The 17,801-nt window shown below is 39.8% G+C and overlaps 1 protein-coding gene across 2 annotated transcripts in view; it reads right to left on the reverse strand.

The window, feature by feature from the left end:
* The window catches only part of LOC132277529 (uncharacterized), a 68,299-nt gene that overhangs the window by 32,127 nt on the left and 18,371 nt on the right, over window positions 1–17,801 (reverse strand). For both annotated transcript variants that reach the window (XM_059779437.1, XM_059779398.1), the window contains exons 4-7: window positions 13,329–13,437; window positions 13,184–13,247; window positions 13,037–13,092; window positions 9,156–9,263 (exon numbers count right to left, since the gene is read on the reverse strand). In XM_059779437.1, coding sequence (XP_059635420.1) covers window positions 9,156–9,263; window positions 13,037–13,092; window positions 13,184–13,247; window positions 13,329–13,437 — 337 coding nt within the window. The remainder of the gene's footprint in view (window positions 1–9,155; window positions 9,264–13,036; window positions 13,093–13,183; window positions 13,248–13,328; window positions 13,438–17,801) is intronic.

Genomic DNA, 17,801 nt, shown 5'->3' on the forward strand with positions numbered 1-17,801 from the left:
CCAGAAATGGCAAAGATAAATAGAAGAATAAGTCTTCTGTAATTCTGGTATAAACGACCAGAATTAACGATGAATATTTGCTGATTTTATCGGATAATCAGCAAACAATAGAGTAATTTACCATCCAAGTGAGGGCGGCTCTGTCACTCTGATACCATGAACACAAAGGTGAAAAAGAATAAATTCTGATATTCTCTTTTCATATCAAATATGTTAGTTTACAGGCCTATATATATAGAAGTGTATTACAAATTCTATCTAAGGAAAAGATATATACAGATCATAATTCCTATAATATAATTTTAAAAATTCAACTATCAAACTATGGATGCTACAGGTTCTTCGGGTGGAATTTTAGTTATGTGGGATAGCAGATGGTTGTCTAGAATGGATGTGTGGATGGGGAGATTTTCTGTTTCCTGTGATATTTAAAATGGAAGAGGATGATTTTAGATAGGTCTTTTTTGGGGTTTATGGACCGGTTGTTGATAATGAGAGACCTATTTTATGGGAGGAGCTAAGCCATGTTCAAGAAATGTGGTCTCTCCCTTGGTGTTTGGGTGGGGACTTCAATTCTGTTAGGTCCGCGTCAGAGAGGTCTACTGGGGGAAGGAGGTCCTTAGATATGGATCAGTTTTCCGACTTCATTGATGAGCATCTTCTCATTAATCTACCAATGGAAGGTGCAGCCTATACTTGGTCTAGTGGTAGGGATCCAATTACTCTCTCAATACTGGATAGATTTTTAATCTCTAGGGAGTGGGAAGAAAAATTCCCAGATGTTGTTCAGGCGATCTTAGCAAGGGTTACCTCTAATCATGTTCCTTTGGTTTTGGATTTTGGGGGTTTGTGTTCTCGTAGAACCCCGTTCCGATTTGAGAATATGTGGTTGAGAACGGAGGATTTCCAAGGGAAAGTTCGATCTTGGTGGGAAGGAGCGATGGTTACAAGTGCGCCCAGCTTCATATTAACACAGAAGTTAAAAGCTCTCAAATACGATCTGAAGCAGTGGAATAAAAATGTTTTTGGGAATCTTGAATGGAGGAAGAATAGAGTCCTTGCTGAATTTTTTGAGATTGATCTTCTTGAGGAGGCGGGCGGGGATGTGAAGTCTCTTTGTACTAGGAGAGCTTCCTGTCAGCCAGTTCTTGCTGAGATTGCTAGCATGGAGGAGATTTCGTGGCGACAAAAATCCCGGGCTCTTTGGCTGAAAAGAGGGGGATCGTAACACAAAAATTTCACAAATTTGCTAATGCGTATAGAAGGAGTAATCACATTGGGCGCATTCGGGTGGAATGTGTAGAGCTGTGAGGGAGGAAGAGGTGCGTAATGGGATAGTTTCTTTTTATTAGAAGCTTTACACAGAACCATTAGGTTGGAGACCTAAACTGGATGGACTCCCTTTTGAGGCTATTTCTGAGTTGGAGAGTGGAGAGAGATGGGCTAGAGCTTCCTTTTAATGAAGAAGTTGTTCTGAAAGCCTTATCAAGTTGCAATGGGGATAAAGCTCCAGGGCCTGACGGGTTTACTATGAGCTTTTTTGATGGAAAGTTATGTGGTAGTGAGAGAAGAGGTGATGGGTACCTTTCAGGAGTTTCATTCTACTGGTGTCTTTGAGAAATCGCTAAATGCATCATTTAGTGCCCTCATCCCTGAGAAGGGAAGCGCTTCTGACATTAAGGATTTCCGTCCTATTAGTTTGGTGGGTTGCATTACAAACTTATAGCTAAGATGCTTGCTCAAAGGATGAAAGAAGTTATGGATGGGATTATCTCAAATTCCCAGAATGCTTTTGTTGGAGGTCGGCAAATTCTTGATTCAATTCTTATTGCAGGCGAATGTATGGACTCAAGATTGCGCAGTGGTGTTCCTGGAGTTCTATGCAAACTTTATATTGATAAAGCTTATGATCATGTAAACTGGAATTTTCTACTCTATTTGCTACAAAGAATGGGGTTTGGAAGCAGATGGAGGAAATGGATTGAGACATGTCTTTCGTCTGTCAAGTTCTCAATTCTTGTGAATGGTTCTCCTGCTGGTTTTTTTTTGGTGTTCTCAAGGTATAAGACAAGGTGATCCATTGTCATCTTTCCTCTTTCTTATTGTTATGGAGGGATTAAGCAAACTTATGCGCAGGGCAAAGGATCTTGGGCTCATTAAGGGATTCAGGGTGGGAAGAGATATAGACCATCAGGTGGAGATTTCTCATTTGCTATTTGCAAATGTCACTTTGGTTTTCTATGATGCAGATGTGTCTCAACTTAGATATTTGAGATGCATCCTGGCTTGTTTTCAGGCAGTTTGCAGGCTAAAGGTAAACGTGGCCAAGAGCGTGCTTGTCCTGGTTGGGAATGTTCAGGATATCTCTTCTTTAGCTACAGTACTTGGGTGCAGGGTGAGTTCCTTTCCTATTCCTTATTTGGGTTTGCCCTTAGGGTTTTTTTTCCATGTTAGTGGGGAGTTGGGATTCTGTGATTGACAGGTATGCAAAGAGGTTGGCAAGATGGAAGAAGCAATCTTTGTCTAAGGGGGGCAAAGTAACTCTTATCAAGAGCACTTTATCAAGTCTTCCAACATATTTTCTTTCTATGTTCCAAATTCCATGCTCCGTTGCTGGAAGGATTGAAAAAATTCAAAGGGATTTTCTTTGGGGCAGAATGGGAGAAGAGTTCAAGTATCACCTTGTCAGATGGGAACGAGTCTGCAAGCCTATGAAGTTGGGTGGTCTTGGTATTAGACAATTACTTCCTTTTAATCAAGCTCTCCTAGGCAAATGGTTGTGGAGATTCGGGAAGGAAAGGCATCGTCCTTGGTGAAGGTTAGCCTCTTGTCGGTATGGGGAAGATGTTGGCAGTTGGACTACACGTCCGGTTTCTATTGCGGGAGGAGTTGGGGCATGGAAATCCATTCGGAAGGGATGGGATGCTTTTTCCTCTCACATTAGATTCAAAGTTGGTGATGGTAGATGCGTCCGGTTTTGGGAAGATCTTTGGTATGGGGATCAGCCATTATTTCGTACAATTCCCAGATTATACAGTATTGCAGTTAATAAACATGCCTACGTAGTTGACTGTTACCGGCTTGATAATATTGGGATTACGTGGAATGAGCATTTTCGGCGTTCATTTCAAGATTGGGAGCTAAACAAGGTGTTTTTCTGGACCAATTGTATTGGCAGGGGGCATGACAATTTGACATGGATTCCCTCTTCTCACGGTCGTTTTGAAGTTAGATCCTTGTTCTTATGTTTGTCTAATTTTGTTAGCTTTGACTTCCCATGGAAGATCATATGGCGCTCTTCGGCACCTACTAGGGTGGCATTCTTTGTATGGATAGCTGTTTGGGGTCAGATTCTGACGATTGATAATTTGAGGAAGAGGGGAAATTGTATTGTTAATTGGTGTTGCCTTTGCAAGCAAGATGGGGAATCTGTTGATCATCTCCTAATGCATTGCCCTGTGGCGCACGATTGTTGGAATCTTATTCTTGGATTATTTGGCATGTGTTGGGTAATGCCATGTTCTACTAAGGATTTGATTCATGCCTGGAGAGGATGTCGTGTGAGCAAGGGTGTGCGCAATTATTGGAGAACTGTCCCACATTGCGTTTGGTGGTGCATTTGGAAGGAGAGAAATAATAGAATGTTTGAAGGGAAGGAGTCGTCTACGGCGACACTGAAACTTCTTATTATTCGCTCTCTCTTTAGTTATGTGAAGAGGAGTTCTTGCTCCTCTTCTGATGATTTAATTACTTTTCTGAATTCTTTGGGGCCTTAGACCCCGGTTCCCCTAATGTTTAAGGGACGCGTTCCCCTTTTGAAAGCCCTTTTTAATTTATTATTACTTATCAAAAAAAACTAATTTCCTAACAATTCAGCCTAGAAGTGGAAGATGGAGGAACAGGAACCTCTGGTGAAAAAGATATTGTGTCCAGACCATAAGAAACAACGAACCAAGATCTAAAGCGCTAATAAACCTACAATGAAGGAGTACAAGGCAATGGAGGATCAGACGATGAAGCTAATGGCATCGGAAGAGTCAGGGAAGATAAGAAGGCTCCCCCTCATGAGCAGATATGAGATCTAGAGACAAACTCTGACCAAAGGACGTAAAGAAGGTGATGAACTCAAAAAAAGTAATGATGGCACTCACAAAGTATCGATGAGAGACTCAGGACTGCAACACCGATATCCCTTTCGTGTGTGGGAATATCCAAGAAAAATGCATTTACAAGCACAAAGAGACAATTTGTCACAACTAGGATCCAAAATATGAACAAAAGCTGCACAACCAAAAACACGAGGAGTGAGCTGAAACGGAGATATAGCAGGATATAAAAGAGAAAAAGGAGTCTGATTATTCACAACAGCCGAAGGCATATGATTAAAGAGATGACGAGTACTAAGAACTGCATTAGCCCAAAAATGTTTTGGCACCTTCATATTGAATAACAAGGTACAGGCAACATCCAACAAATGCCGATGCTTTCGTTCAGGAACACCATTCTGTTGAGAAGTATGGGCACAACGCCATTCCAATAATACCATGAGCAACACAAAAGGAATTCATGATAGAATGTGTATATACCAAGGCATTATCAGATCAAAAAACTTTAATGCGCTTGCCAAACTGAATAAGAATTTTATTATAAGACTTTGTAACATTACGAGGTAATTCAATTCTCTCTTTCATTAAAAATAACCATGTCCTGTAAGAGAATAATCAGCAACAAATGTCACAAAATAAAAAAATCCATTCGAACTAACAATTAGAGAAGGACCGCAGATGTCCGTATGTACTACATCAAAAGACCCGGTTTGACGACTCTTAACTGTTAGTTTGAATGCTTGAAACCAGAGTGAAAGCTGGTTCTTTTAATTCTATTTCAAAAAAAAGTTATGTCCAATTGGTGTTGGATTAATAATTACGAAGCTCATGGCTTGGGGAAAATCTGGATAGGGTGGAATCCTGTTGTGCTGGATGTTAAAGCTCTTGATATGAAAGATCAGTGTATGTTGTTGCAAGTTAATCAGTTAAATTCTGGTTAAGTCTTTTTCTGCGCTCCTCTTTATGCTGCAAATAGGGCTGTAGATAGGAAATTGCCATGGAAATACATCATTTATTATTCTACAATAGCTGTGCAACCATGGATTACTCTTGGGGATTGGAATGCTATTCGTTTTCATGGAGACAAGAAAGGAGGTAAAAAAGTTTCTCAAAGTTTGCTGGATGAGTTTAATTCTTGCCTGCATAGTGCAGAATTGTTGGAAATCTCAGTAATTAATGGTGAATGGTCCTGGAATAATAGGCAAAGGGCAAACAAAAGAATTTGTGTGAAGCCTGATAGGGTTTTCTTGAATACTCACTGGATGAATCAGATACCTGGTACAAAGATGACTTATTCAGCAGCAAAGAGCTCTGATCACTATGGGATTTTGGTGCAAGTATCAAAGAATTTTGCAACTGGACCTAAGCCTTTTAAAATGTTGAAAATTTGGTGCCTTAAAGATGCTGTGCTTCCTACTGTTGAACAGGCTTGGCAAATGGAGGTCTTTGGATCCCCTATGCACAGGTTGATCAAGAAACTCAGACAGGTCAAGATAGCTATAAAAAAATTGGAATAAAAACATATATGGGGATATAGGGGAGAGGGTTCTGCAATCTACCCAGAAACTTGAAGATATACAGCAACATCTGTTGGTTAATCCTTCTGAAAGTCTATTTGAGGCTGAATATAAATTGAGAGAAGAGTATGAGGCCTCTATTTCTGATCAAGAAATCCTGTTAGCACAGAAGTCTAGAACTATGTGGTTAAAGGATAATGATAGATGTACAGCCTTTTTTCAACAGAAAATAAAGCAGCATAGGAACTTCAATGCCATTACTAGCATGGAGAGTGCAGATGGTCAAATTCTCAGGGATTTGCAAGATATAGGTCAGAGATTTGCGGATTATTAGCAGAATTTGTTCTCCAAGTAAGTGGACAATCAGGTTGGTGATTTTATTCCTAGACATACTCTGTCAGCAGATGATAATTTCAGGCTGGATGCTCCTATTCAGTATGAAGAAGTCAGGGAAGTGGTGATGGGGTCCCATCCAGATAAATCTCCTGGACCTGATGGTTTCCCTGCAAGGTTTTATCAAACCTTTTGGCAAGTGATTGATAAGGATGTAGTAGCTGCAGTTCAATACTTTTTTAACTCAAGCACTATGCCATTGGGGGTTAGTAGCTCTTTGCTTACTTTATTACCCAAGATTGGGAATGCCTCTAAGGTTGGAGATTTTAGGCCAATTGCTTTATGCAATTTGGTATACAAGATCATCACTAAAATCATGGCTAATAGGTTAGCTTTGAGTCTTCCTAAGTTGGTGAGGGTGGAGCAGTGTGCCATTGTTAAAGGAAGAAGGATTCAAGAAGCTCTAATTATGGCTCATGAGATGGTTAGGGATTTTATTAATCCGAAGAATCCTTCTATGGCTCTAAAGGTTGATATTATGAAGGCCTGTGATTCAGTTTCTTGGGAATTTTTGTTGAAGGCTTTGGGGTCCTATGGTTCCAGTACTAGGTGGATCAATTTGGTGGATACTATTTTTCAATCTACTAGATATTCCATTCTGCTCAATGGATCTCCTAAAGGATTTATCAAGCCTGGAAGAGGTCTTAGACAAGGGTGTCCATTATCCCCCTTGTTGTTTACCTTAGTCACAGAGTGTCTTTCTACCATCATTGCAGAAGCTGCCCAGAAGGAAGACCTCTCAGTTATCAATTCTGTCAAAACTTTCAAGCCTCATTTATGTCATATATTCTTTGCAGATGATCTTATGGTGGCCTGCAAGGCTACAATTCATAATCCCAGAGTGTTGGCTAATATTTTCAAGAAATTTGAGGCTGCTACTGGTTTGCAAGTGAGTCCTTTAAAGAGTAGTGTGATTTTTTCCAGAGCAGTCAGAAGAAAGTCTGGTTTGTTGGAGATTCTGCAATGCAAGGAGGGATCATTTCCTATTAAATATTTTGGACTTCCTCTCTGCTCAACTGGTTTAAATAAGTCTCACTGCAAGGATCTAATTGACAAGATTGCTAACAAATTTTTTTGTTTGAATTCCAATTTGTTATCTGTAGCAGGGAAGCTGGAACTCATTAAGGCTGTAATCACTCCTATATTTCAGTATTGGTGCTTTATTTTTGATATCCCTATGGCTGTGATTAACCAAATACAGAAGATGTGTAGGGATTACTTGTGGGGTAGTAAGGAGCATGCAAAGAAGTCACATCTTTTGAAGTGGGCTATGATTTCTAGAACTAAGGAAGAAGGAGGTTTGGGTATTCGAAAACTGATTGACATTCAGGCTGCCTCGAAATATGTGCTGGTGTGGGACTTCTTACTAGCAAAGACAGATTATGGATATCTTGGTTCAAACATAAATATACTCCTAATTGTAATTACTGGGCTGTGGTTCCAAGGATGTCTAACTCTGTTATATGGAAAGCAGTGGTGGCAGTCAGAGAGATGATGTTGCAGCATTGTGGTTTTCAAATAGGTAATGGCCAGTCTATCCTATTGTTTAAGGACCCTTGGTGTGCAGGGCAGACAGTTACAGCTAAATTTGGGCATAGGATGGTAAGAAATTTGAATTTGCCTAGGGATGCTTCACTGAATGCAATAATTCATAATGGGGTTTGGAATTGGCAGATGCTACAGGGACCTGAATTGTTGCCGTTTAGATAGTTTCTTCACTCTTTTGACTCTTACAATGAAAAATATTTGTGGGCAGGAGGATCATTTTCTTTTAGGCACGCTTGGGACAGGTGCAGGAATGGGGCTGAGGAAGTGCAGTGGTTCAGGCTTTGTTGGAATAAGGCTAGGCCAAGGTGGTCTGTTACGGCAGTTTTTGTGATGTTGGATAGGTTGCCATCTATGTGCAATCTACAGAAGCGAAAAGTTTATTTGGCTTCTAGATGTTCTAATTGTCAACAGGGAATAGATGATAGGGATCATCTCTTTCTTTCTTGTTCATATGCTCAATCATTTTGGGCTTGGATGGGGGAAGTACTCAGGTGGGATATGGAACAGTTTGATGTAATGTTAACTGTTTGGGAGCTTTTCCCAATGGATGAAACAGTTATATGGATCTTCTAGGATTCTGAAATCTTTGTTTGTTGCTGCTTTATGGCATCTTTGGAGGGAGAGAAATGTTAGACTTCATGGTAATTATGCACTTCCACCAGATGCAGCTGCTTTATGGAATGTCTAGATGTTCAAAATGCATCTCTTCAGGACTTAATTTCAATTTAGGCTGAATTTATTTTCTTATTCTAGATTGAAGCTTTATTCTTTCTATTATTAGCCTAGTTTTATGTTCTTGACTGAGGGTATGCCCTCTGTGCACCTGTAATTACACTCTTATTTTTGTATATATTTACCACCATTTATGGAAAAAAAAAAAAAAAAAATCTTCAAAACTAAAATCAAACACTACCATAATTCTTAGAAAAATCAGGTGAGCCAGTTGGTATAGTTCTCGATCTGCAGATGCTGAGCATGACGTCAGCGTACTGACGCTGGTATCAACCTTCTTTGATGCTAGGCAAGTGAATATGTATGAATTCTTCAATTTAGCTCTAATACCAAGTTGAAGTTGGTGAGATTGTGTTCTAGGGTTTGTGAGTGAAATATTATTATCATGGAGTAGAAAAAGTAAATCAGATTCTACACCACTCTAAAATTATACATAAACAGCAAGAAGACAAAAATGCCCTTAATACAATAAGGCACAAATTCACAATAACCCAAACTCTCTAACAACCTAAACAATGTTTTACAAGTTAGAGAAGATATAAAATGCAGAATACCAATTTCTCTGTGTGTGTTCGTTTCCTTCTCAAACCCAATTCCTATATTCCAATTTCAACAGAAACAAATCAAGAACATTATAACAATGTTCTGTAATTGAGTCAGAGTTATATGCAGAATGATCTTTCTACTAGAACTCCTTATACGTATATAAGAGAGAATTTAAATTAATTTACATGCAAAAGACTGCTTATCCTCTTCTCACTTTGTAATAGTTGTTTACACAAAATGAATGCTGCAAGTAGCATACTATGACTAATATCCAAATCAATCATCAAAAGAAGTAGGCACGTTAGACTCTTACTCCAAGGCGAATTGTTGGCGATGATGCGATCTGTGATAAAAGTGGTCCAATGCTTTGGGCCATTGGGGCAAGAACAGGTGAGATTAATGGGACAGCCAGGCTTGCTTCCTGGAAGAAATTAAAAGATGCATAAGAAATTTTTGTCAATCTCAAAACAGTAATATATTTAAGAGAAAAACTAAGCTCAACAGAGTAAACCAAAAAATTATTAGTTTAGATGAAAGGTGGGTTGCCAAAAGGCTAATAACTAAGGAAAACTGGGTAGCCAAAAGGCAGATAACTAGGAAAAACAAGCATGAAGTCCTGCAAACAGCAAAGCTTACTAACGTTAATGCATATAGATCAGCATCCATTATCTTCCATTTATATATATGCATCAAGTAGAAACAGAAAGGAACAATAGTAAGGAAGACCAGAAATACTCCAATCACCGTTGGAGCCTAGATTTCTAGGGTTACTCCAACCAACGTCAGGGCCTAAATTTCTAAAGGGAAGTCTGGGAAAAGCCTGTAGAATTGTTCATAAACTGATAATATTTCAAAATATAACTGATTTAAGACTTGGTAGAGCAGATATAGAGGTCCTTCCTTTTTATAATACTACTATTAGCCTTCATTTATAGACAGATGGTGGTCGGGGTGGGCATGGACGAGATGATGTGGGTGGGTACCTCAAGAGGGGTGTTCGATGTTCAGTCCTTCTACAAAAGTACGTTGGAGCATCCTGGCCCTATGTTTCCTTGGAAAGCCATTTGGAGAATGAAAGCTCCACCGAAGGTGGCATTCTTCTCTTGGACTGTTGCTTTGGGAAGCATCCTTACTATTGATAACCTCAGAAAAAGAAGTCATATTGTGGTTAACAGGTGTTATACGTGCAAGAAGATTGGGAAATCTTTCAACAATCTCTTATTCATTGCTCAGTGGCTAGGGATGTTTGGGCTATGTTTTTGGTTGCGTTTGGTCTTCCATGGGTGTTCTCAGAATCCACGGTCGACTTGTTACAGACTTAGAAAGGGTGTACAGCGGAGAGCCGAGTAAGAGATGCTTGGAGGGCCACTCCGCTTTGTATTTGGTGGGGTCTGTGGCGCGAAAGAAATAGTAGATACTTTGAAGGAGAGGAGTCTCCCTTAAATACAATATTCTTACTTTATTTTTTGGGGTAAATGGGCGGGATTGTAATTCAATGGATTGTCTTTTAGATTTTGTGGATAGCTTTAAGCTATAGTGTCGATTTAGGTCAGCTGTTGTCTTCTTTGGGATCGCTCCCCTTTTAAGCGTCTTTTATAAAAATCTTACTTATCAAAAAATAATAATACTACTATTAATGACACTTCAGTTCTCTAGACTGTCTTTCAGACTACCCACAGTAGCATTAATAACGGCTTCTACTATTCCCATGACATTCAGATTTCCCATACCATAATTACTACTTAATAAACTTTGACTAGACACATTTCAAGACACTATTGACTGCATCAACTTTCCAAAGCACCATTAATTATTTGCATGAGACCCTCCTCCTTGAAGAAAACTCGCCCACGAGTTTGAAGCAATTTGCCACGATATATCTTCCATCCTTTCTTTCTTGTTTTCCTTACTCGAACAAAGCACAATACGCTTCTGTTTTTGACAAAGAGTTTGACTGGCGGTTGTGATGTGGGCTGGTGCGAGACATTGGACGAACTACCACACTAGCAGGGTGTAATGATCTCACATCACCTTGGGATGGTAAAGTGCTATATGTAAGGTTCAACACCCTTCAATGACACAACACGTTTTAAAGCCGTGATAACCATAAACCCATCAGAACTCCAAAGTTAAGTGTGCTTACTCCGGAGTAATACCAGGATGGGTGACCCCCTAGACAGTCTTTGGTCTGGGAGAGTCAAAAGCGAACAATATTGTGTCTAGGTAAGGTAAGGATTGTTACAAATGGTATCAAAGCCGGAGCCCAGCTGGAAGTGTGGTCAACAAGGAGGTTGGCTCCCACAGGGGGTGATTGTGATGACCTCTGTGGCGGGTGTGATGTGGGTGGGTGCAACCGTGCAAGACACTGGACGAGCTACCACACTGGCAGGCTACAGGGTGTCATGATCCTACATCGGCTTGGGAAGGTAAAGTGCTATATGTAAGGTTCAACCCTTCAATAACACAACATGTTTTAAAGCCATAATGGCTATGAACCCATCATAACTCCAAAGTTAAGCGTGCCTACTCAAGAGTAGTACTAGGATGGATGACCCCTAGTAAGTCTCTGGACCCAATTCAACCAAAACTCCATTTCAACTTCTTAAGTAGCTCGGTAGCATATTTTTGTTGGTAGATAAAGATATTAGAGGATGATTGATAGATTTGAAGGCCTAGAAAGTAGCTCAAGGGGCCAATCCGAGAAAGCATTGGAGTATGAATTCTAAAACTGAGGACTCTATCACCATCATATCATATGCATATAAAGAAAGTGCCCAGAAATGCACCTGCTTTATCTTAATGAAGTTTGTCAAAAGGTTTATTTCCAGCTTATCTTAGGCAAGTTGTTTACCTCTAAAAACCTGATTTCATTAGCAAAGCCTCAGCTACTGGGAGTGGCTCGGTCACGTTACGCATCGAGTCATTCTGTTTCGATATGAAGATGCCACCCCACAATCGCGCACTCGAGTTATTTTTGTTCTGGCCAATATCTCAACCTACTAGGAGTCAATTCCGAGTAAAATCGTCTCTGGTCCATGGGATCCAAAAGCGGACAATATTGTGTCTAGGTAGGGTGAGGATAGTTACAAAGAGTACCTTTGAACGAACTTTTAGAGCTCTTTCTTTAAATTTAGAAGATTTTTGAAGCTTGTTAGAACACATATCTCTAAAAAAAACCTGAATTAATCTGATTTTTGAATTGGAACAACTCCTAGCTATATGTCGCACCAAGAATCCATCCCAAATCAAATCACGAATGTGAAATTCATGATTTCTCAACTCCATGCAAAAAAAAAAAAAAAATGAACCTTCATTTCTAACCAAATTATTCAAGAAACTTACCAGAAAGGCTCTGATACCACTTGAAGCAAACATGAATGAACAGACGCCTTCTTACAATGGTAAGGAAGATTAGAAATACTCCAATCAACGTCACAGCCTAGATTTCTGAAGGGAAATCTAGAAAAGCCTGAAGAATCGTTTATAAACTGATAATATTTCCAAATAATACTGATTTAAGACTTGGTTACAGCAGATATAGAGGGATGTCCCTTTTATAATACACTACTATTAATGAAACTTGACTTTTCCTAGAATGACTTATAGAATCCACACACAAAATTAATAACATTTTACCACTTTCTTAAATAATTGGTACCCAAAACAAGAATGACTCTTTGACTTTTTTCTTCAAGGCACTTTCCAAGGCAGCATTAATGATTTGCATAAAAAAATCCAAGTCTGCTCTCTCTAGTTTTTTAACCAATGGGGCACTACGCCTAATTTTTTCTCTCACTTCCATTAGTGATCCTATCTCTTCTAGTCACTCCACTCATCCATCTTAACATTCTCATTTCCGCTACATGAAGGCGTTGTTCTTGTTTATTTTTTAGAGCCCAACACCAATGGGTGTGTTACAACTTATAATGTATTCGCTATTCTTCACTCATCTCAAATAATGTGCATAAACTATACATATCCTTCCTTTGGTATTGTGTTTCTGATTGTTTTCCATCTCACTTTAACATGATTGCTGCACATATCAGGGAAAAGGAATATTACCTCTCAAATGCATCTTCTAAATGCCCAAGGTCAATTTTTCAAAAAACAGCCCCAGTTTGCTTGTAAAAACTTCAAGTGGATTTTATGCAGCATTTAAAGACAAATAAATTAAAAAATAAAGCAGTCAAGTACCTTGTTGTTGAATGCCATCAATACATTCCCATTTCTTTGCACAGCATACCTTGAGCCTAATGAACAGTCAAATCAACAATAAAGAAATAGCAGGAAAATTTTCTGCCACCCTCCTAGAAGAAATATCATTGAAGAATCTAGCAGTACCAATCAAAAGATGGATGACAGATCCAAGAGAGTGCCCAATGCCAAAAGTAGGAAGATCTTGTACCTGTGTAATAGAGCAGCTTTCGATAAATAAAAGTTGGATGAGAAACAATAAAAGTTGTGATGGTTCTAACTTGAAACTCACTGTTTCCTGTAGAAACCGAATACACCTATCAAATTTAAACTGCACTTCATCTGCAATGAAGAAGTGATCAAACCCACTAGCGTAAGGAGTCGCAATCACCAAAATACCCCTAGATAACCAAAATAAATAAATTTTCTTAATTCTGGGTAATAAACATTGTTACTGTAAACCACTACCAGCTAGAGACACAGTCAATTAGAAGAACAGATCACCAAAATACCAAATCCAACTTTTAACATAAGAGGAACAATAGAATGAACTTGACCTGAAGAATTAAGAGCAAATGAAAGCAATCAACTTACTATTAACACTGTATTACAAGCAATATCAGACAATGAGGCACATAGCAGTTTGTTATAAATTAAATAAGCCTAAAAAGAACTTGTGATGTTGTGGCCCGAATTTGATTCCGGGTCGTATTGCGACCCCTTTTTGACCTAACAACCCATTGAAATATCGACCCTAATTAGTAGTCTCTTGTAGCCCAATATATAAGGGCGTTTAGTGTTTGGAGTGGGACATTGAGAGAGGGTTTTCTTTCGATGAGTACCTTATCTCGAATATAAGATCACTGAAAATCGCATAAAAGAGAGTGAGAGAGAGAGCTAGGGTTTGGGGGCTGAAACTTGTAATCTCCAGATTTTCGCATAGTGAATTCTTTCGCTGGTTCTTCACTGTGGACGTAGGCTTTGCCGAACCATGCTAAATCTTTTTGTTCTTTGTGTGGCGTGTGCTTATTTTTCTGTCGTGTTTCTTAGTTTCGCTGCATTTGTCGTAACAGAACTGTCAGGGAACAACCCCAGTAAGTGTAGTATGCAACAGAAACTTAACTGGTGACAAAAGACTAACTAGCACAAGTTCCACCAAGATATCAATAAGAGATAAATGAGAGAGATGTTCCCTTCTTGGAAACCAAAAAATATAGAACTCAGCATCACATGTCTTATCTAATGAACTGGTGACAAAAATACTAACAAGCACACATTCCCTGAGATATTAACAGAATAAAATTGAGGGAGCTATCCCTTCCCGGAAACACAAACTCAATAACTCTATCACGTCATGTTTTGACAAAGAATGGCCTCATTTCATCCAAAAAAGTGTGTATCTATTCCATTTCTTCCACACTAACCACCACAAAATAAGGGCACTGCAATACACACTGACCTGGCCATATTACAGGCTCTAACCCAGACCAAGTCTCTAATACAAGAAGCAATTGAACGCGGCAACACTTCATCCACTCCGGAGATGAGGGAACTAACCATACGTCCCAAGCAACAAGATATTGCACTAAAAGATAACCAAATTTTCGATCTAATTTTTTCCAGTACCACATAAGTTAGGAAATTAGTTTTCCTTTTTAATTAAATTGCCGCCTTTCAGTATTTAAGCATGTGAACTTTTGCACAACCAGAATAGAAGAGAAGAGAGAGAATATCATATTCTGTTGTTCAATACATAAGACACTGTAACAGTGGGAAAACCCATATATAGAATATAGGCGCGGACATCCTGTGCGCGGGCATCCCTCTTGTGGATAGCTCTTTCAAGGGCATCCCTTATGGTGTGGGCATCCTTCACTGGGGGAATCAAGGAGAGGCCAAACCTCGCATGGGACTGCCCCAACTGCGGTCATGCTTTGACTACTCAATCTCAAAACTCTACATGGTCAGGGAGTGAAAGACACATGAGGTGAAGGGGTAAAGTCTTCAAGGAGTGGTCACGGGTTGTGAAGGGTCAGTAATTAACAGAAGATGGGTGGCGGCAGTGTGAGAGGGCAATTGTGCATTAACTATGGCCTTGCGTACACATAGTTTGTCCGTTAAAGTAAGCACATGAGCAAATCCACGTTTCCACCTTGATCAAGGCTACCGGATATCACAATTGGAGTTGCATTTAAGGTGCAATTTAGTTTTCCATGATGTTCTTTTAAGATGCAAACCGCGGTGTGTCCTAAGAACAACAGGAAAAACTTTCCTAAAGCGCAAGTACAAGCTATCAAGGATGGTGTCACACTGCGTTGTCGTGTCATCCTCAGCGACAATGGTGTGGTGTCCTGAAAGCACTCCGTTATAGTCCGGCATAGGAAGAGGGTGTATTGTGGCGTGGTGGATTGAATTAGAGGCTCGTTTGGGTAGGATGGAAGTGGAGCGGGAAAAATTTTGTGACCACATAACCCATGGGAAAGGGACATTTGTGCTCAGACCCAGAAAATAGACACATGAATTAGATACATGGGCCGATCAATTGGTGTAATGGTATAATATTGTTCGCTTTAGTCCCGAGCCCGCACGGTTTTGCTCGTGTTTTACCCCAAAAGGCCTCATACCATTTAGAGATAGCACCACCTACATATATAGCACTTCCTCTTTCCATACCCAGGCAATATGGGATCGTGCACCCGTAGCCTGCCAGCATAATAACCTGCTAGTGCCTCGCACCCACCCCCGCACACCCACCCACAAGGTTGCCACAATCCACCACCTTAAGAGGCCCAAAGCCCCCATCGGCACACTTCCAGCTCGGTTAGTCTCTAATAGCATTTGTAACAACTCACTCCACCACATGGTATGATATTGTCCATATTGAAGCATTAAATTGTTAAAGTTACACCCTCTCTAACAGCATAAGCTTTTTGAGTAAATGGTTGTCAATATAGTATTAGAGCAAGCAAGATCATGGGTTCAAACCTCACCGTTGCCCTGATAATTAAAATTGAAACACGTGTTAGACCAAAAGGCCACATGTGAGGGGGCGTGTTGAAGTATTAAATATTAAAGTTACACCCTCTCTAGCAGCTTAAGCTTTTAGAGTAAATGGTTGTCAACAATCTGCATTGGCCCGAGCCAGCACAGTTTTGCTCTTGAGTTTTACGCCAAAATGCCTCATACCATTTGGATATAGCACTAGCACATATATACCACTTCCACTTTCCACACCCAGGCGATGTGGGATCATGAACTTATAGCCAGCCAGCATGATAGCCTGTCACGCACACCCGCCCACAAGGTCCCCACAATCCTCCCCTTAGGGGCCCAACATCCTTGTTGGCCCCACTTCTGGCTGGGTCATACTCTGATACCATTTAAAACAACCCATTCCACCACATGTATGATATTGTCTGTTTTGGGCCCAAGCTTGCACGATATTGCTCTTGGATTTTACCCCAAAAGGCCTCATATCATTTAAAGTGTATCAATCCTACATACATTGCACTTTCCCTTTTCGCACCTAGGCAATGTGGGATTATGCACCCATAGTCTGCCAGTATGGTAGCCTGCGAGTGCCTCACACCCGCCTATGCATACACACCCACAAGGTCGCCACAATCCACCCCCCTAAGAGACCCGACATCCCCGTCAGCACACTTCATGCTAGATCGGGCTCTGATACCATTTGTAACAACCCAGTCCACCACATGGTATGATATTGTCCACTTTGGGCACGAGCCCGCACGGTTTTGCTCTTGGGTTTTACCCCAAAAGGCCTCATACCATTTAGAGATAGCACCACCTCCATATATAGCATTTCCTGTGATATCTGATGAGTGCTCAAATGTGATGCATTTTAGCACCTAAGCTAGGGTATTTTAGTCCATTCATTTATCTTTATTTTCCCGTTTTAGTACTAATTTATGTTTTTGTCTATTTTTAGGTCAATAAGGTTCAAACAGGCTAAAAATGGTCCATTACAGCTTTTTTGGAGTCGAGCAAAAGTTCCAAGAAGATTCCAAAAAATTTCAGAAAAAGGTCAAAAATGTGGAATTTCGCCACCAATGGGTTTGGATCGATCGAAGATACGCTGGCAACGAGCTATTTTATTCCTACACGCCCAAACTCCACCTACCACATGGCTGGGGGATTACATATTTTAAAGGCTTATTTTCTCACTTATTCACTATTCCAAGAAGCTTGTATAAAGAGGGAATTGAACCATTTGTAAAAGGTCTTGAATTTTATTTTATTTTTACATTGTAATAGTTAGTTTTCTCTCTCTAGAAAAGTTAGAGATTAGGGTTAGAAAAAAAGAGAAGATGGAGGCACCAAGAACACATCTCAAGATTTACACACACACTCTCTCTAGAATTCAACAAAGAAGAAGAGGAAGAAGATGGAGCCATGTTTGGGGATAGCCCTTGAGGGTTCCAAGATCACATCCACCTGTTCCATGATAACCTCTATCTCTTTCATACTTTTTGGGGAATAATATCTTGTGATTAGTGTTTTAGCCCTGTGAATTTAATGAATCTTGGGTTCTCCTTTGATTTTTATGAATTAATTCTTTCTATTGATTCTCTATGTGATTACATGTTGTCTTATGTGTGATTATTTGAGAATTGTTTTCTACACTAGTTTTTCTATATTAATTGCATGTCTATGTGTGGTTGATTGAGAATCTAGTGATGGCTAGACATGGTTTTTATTAGATGGGTTTGTCAATTAATTTGATGGATTATGCTTATGCTTGATA

The sequence above is a fragment of the Cornus florida genome, unplaced genomic scaffold (assembly GCF_030987335.1).
Source record: "Cornus florida cultivar Cherokee Brave unplaced genomic scaffold, ASM3098733v1 CherokeeBrave_3.0.0_Hap2_Chr01, whole genome shotgun sequence".
Lineage (NCBI taxonomy): Eukaryota > Viridiplantae > Streptophyta > Magnoliopsida > Cornales > Cornaceae > Cornus > Cornus florida.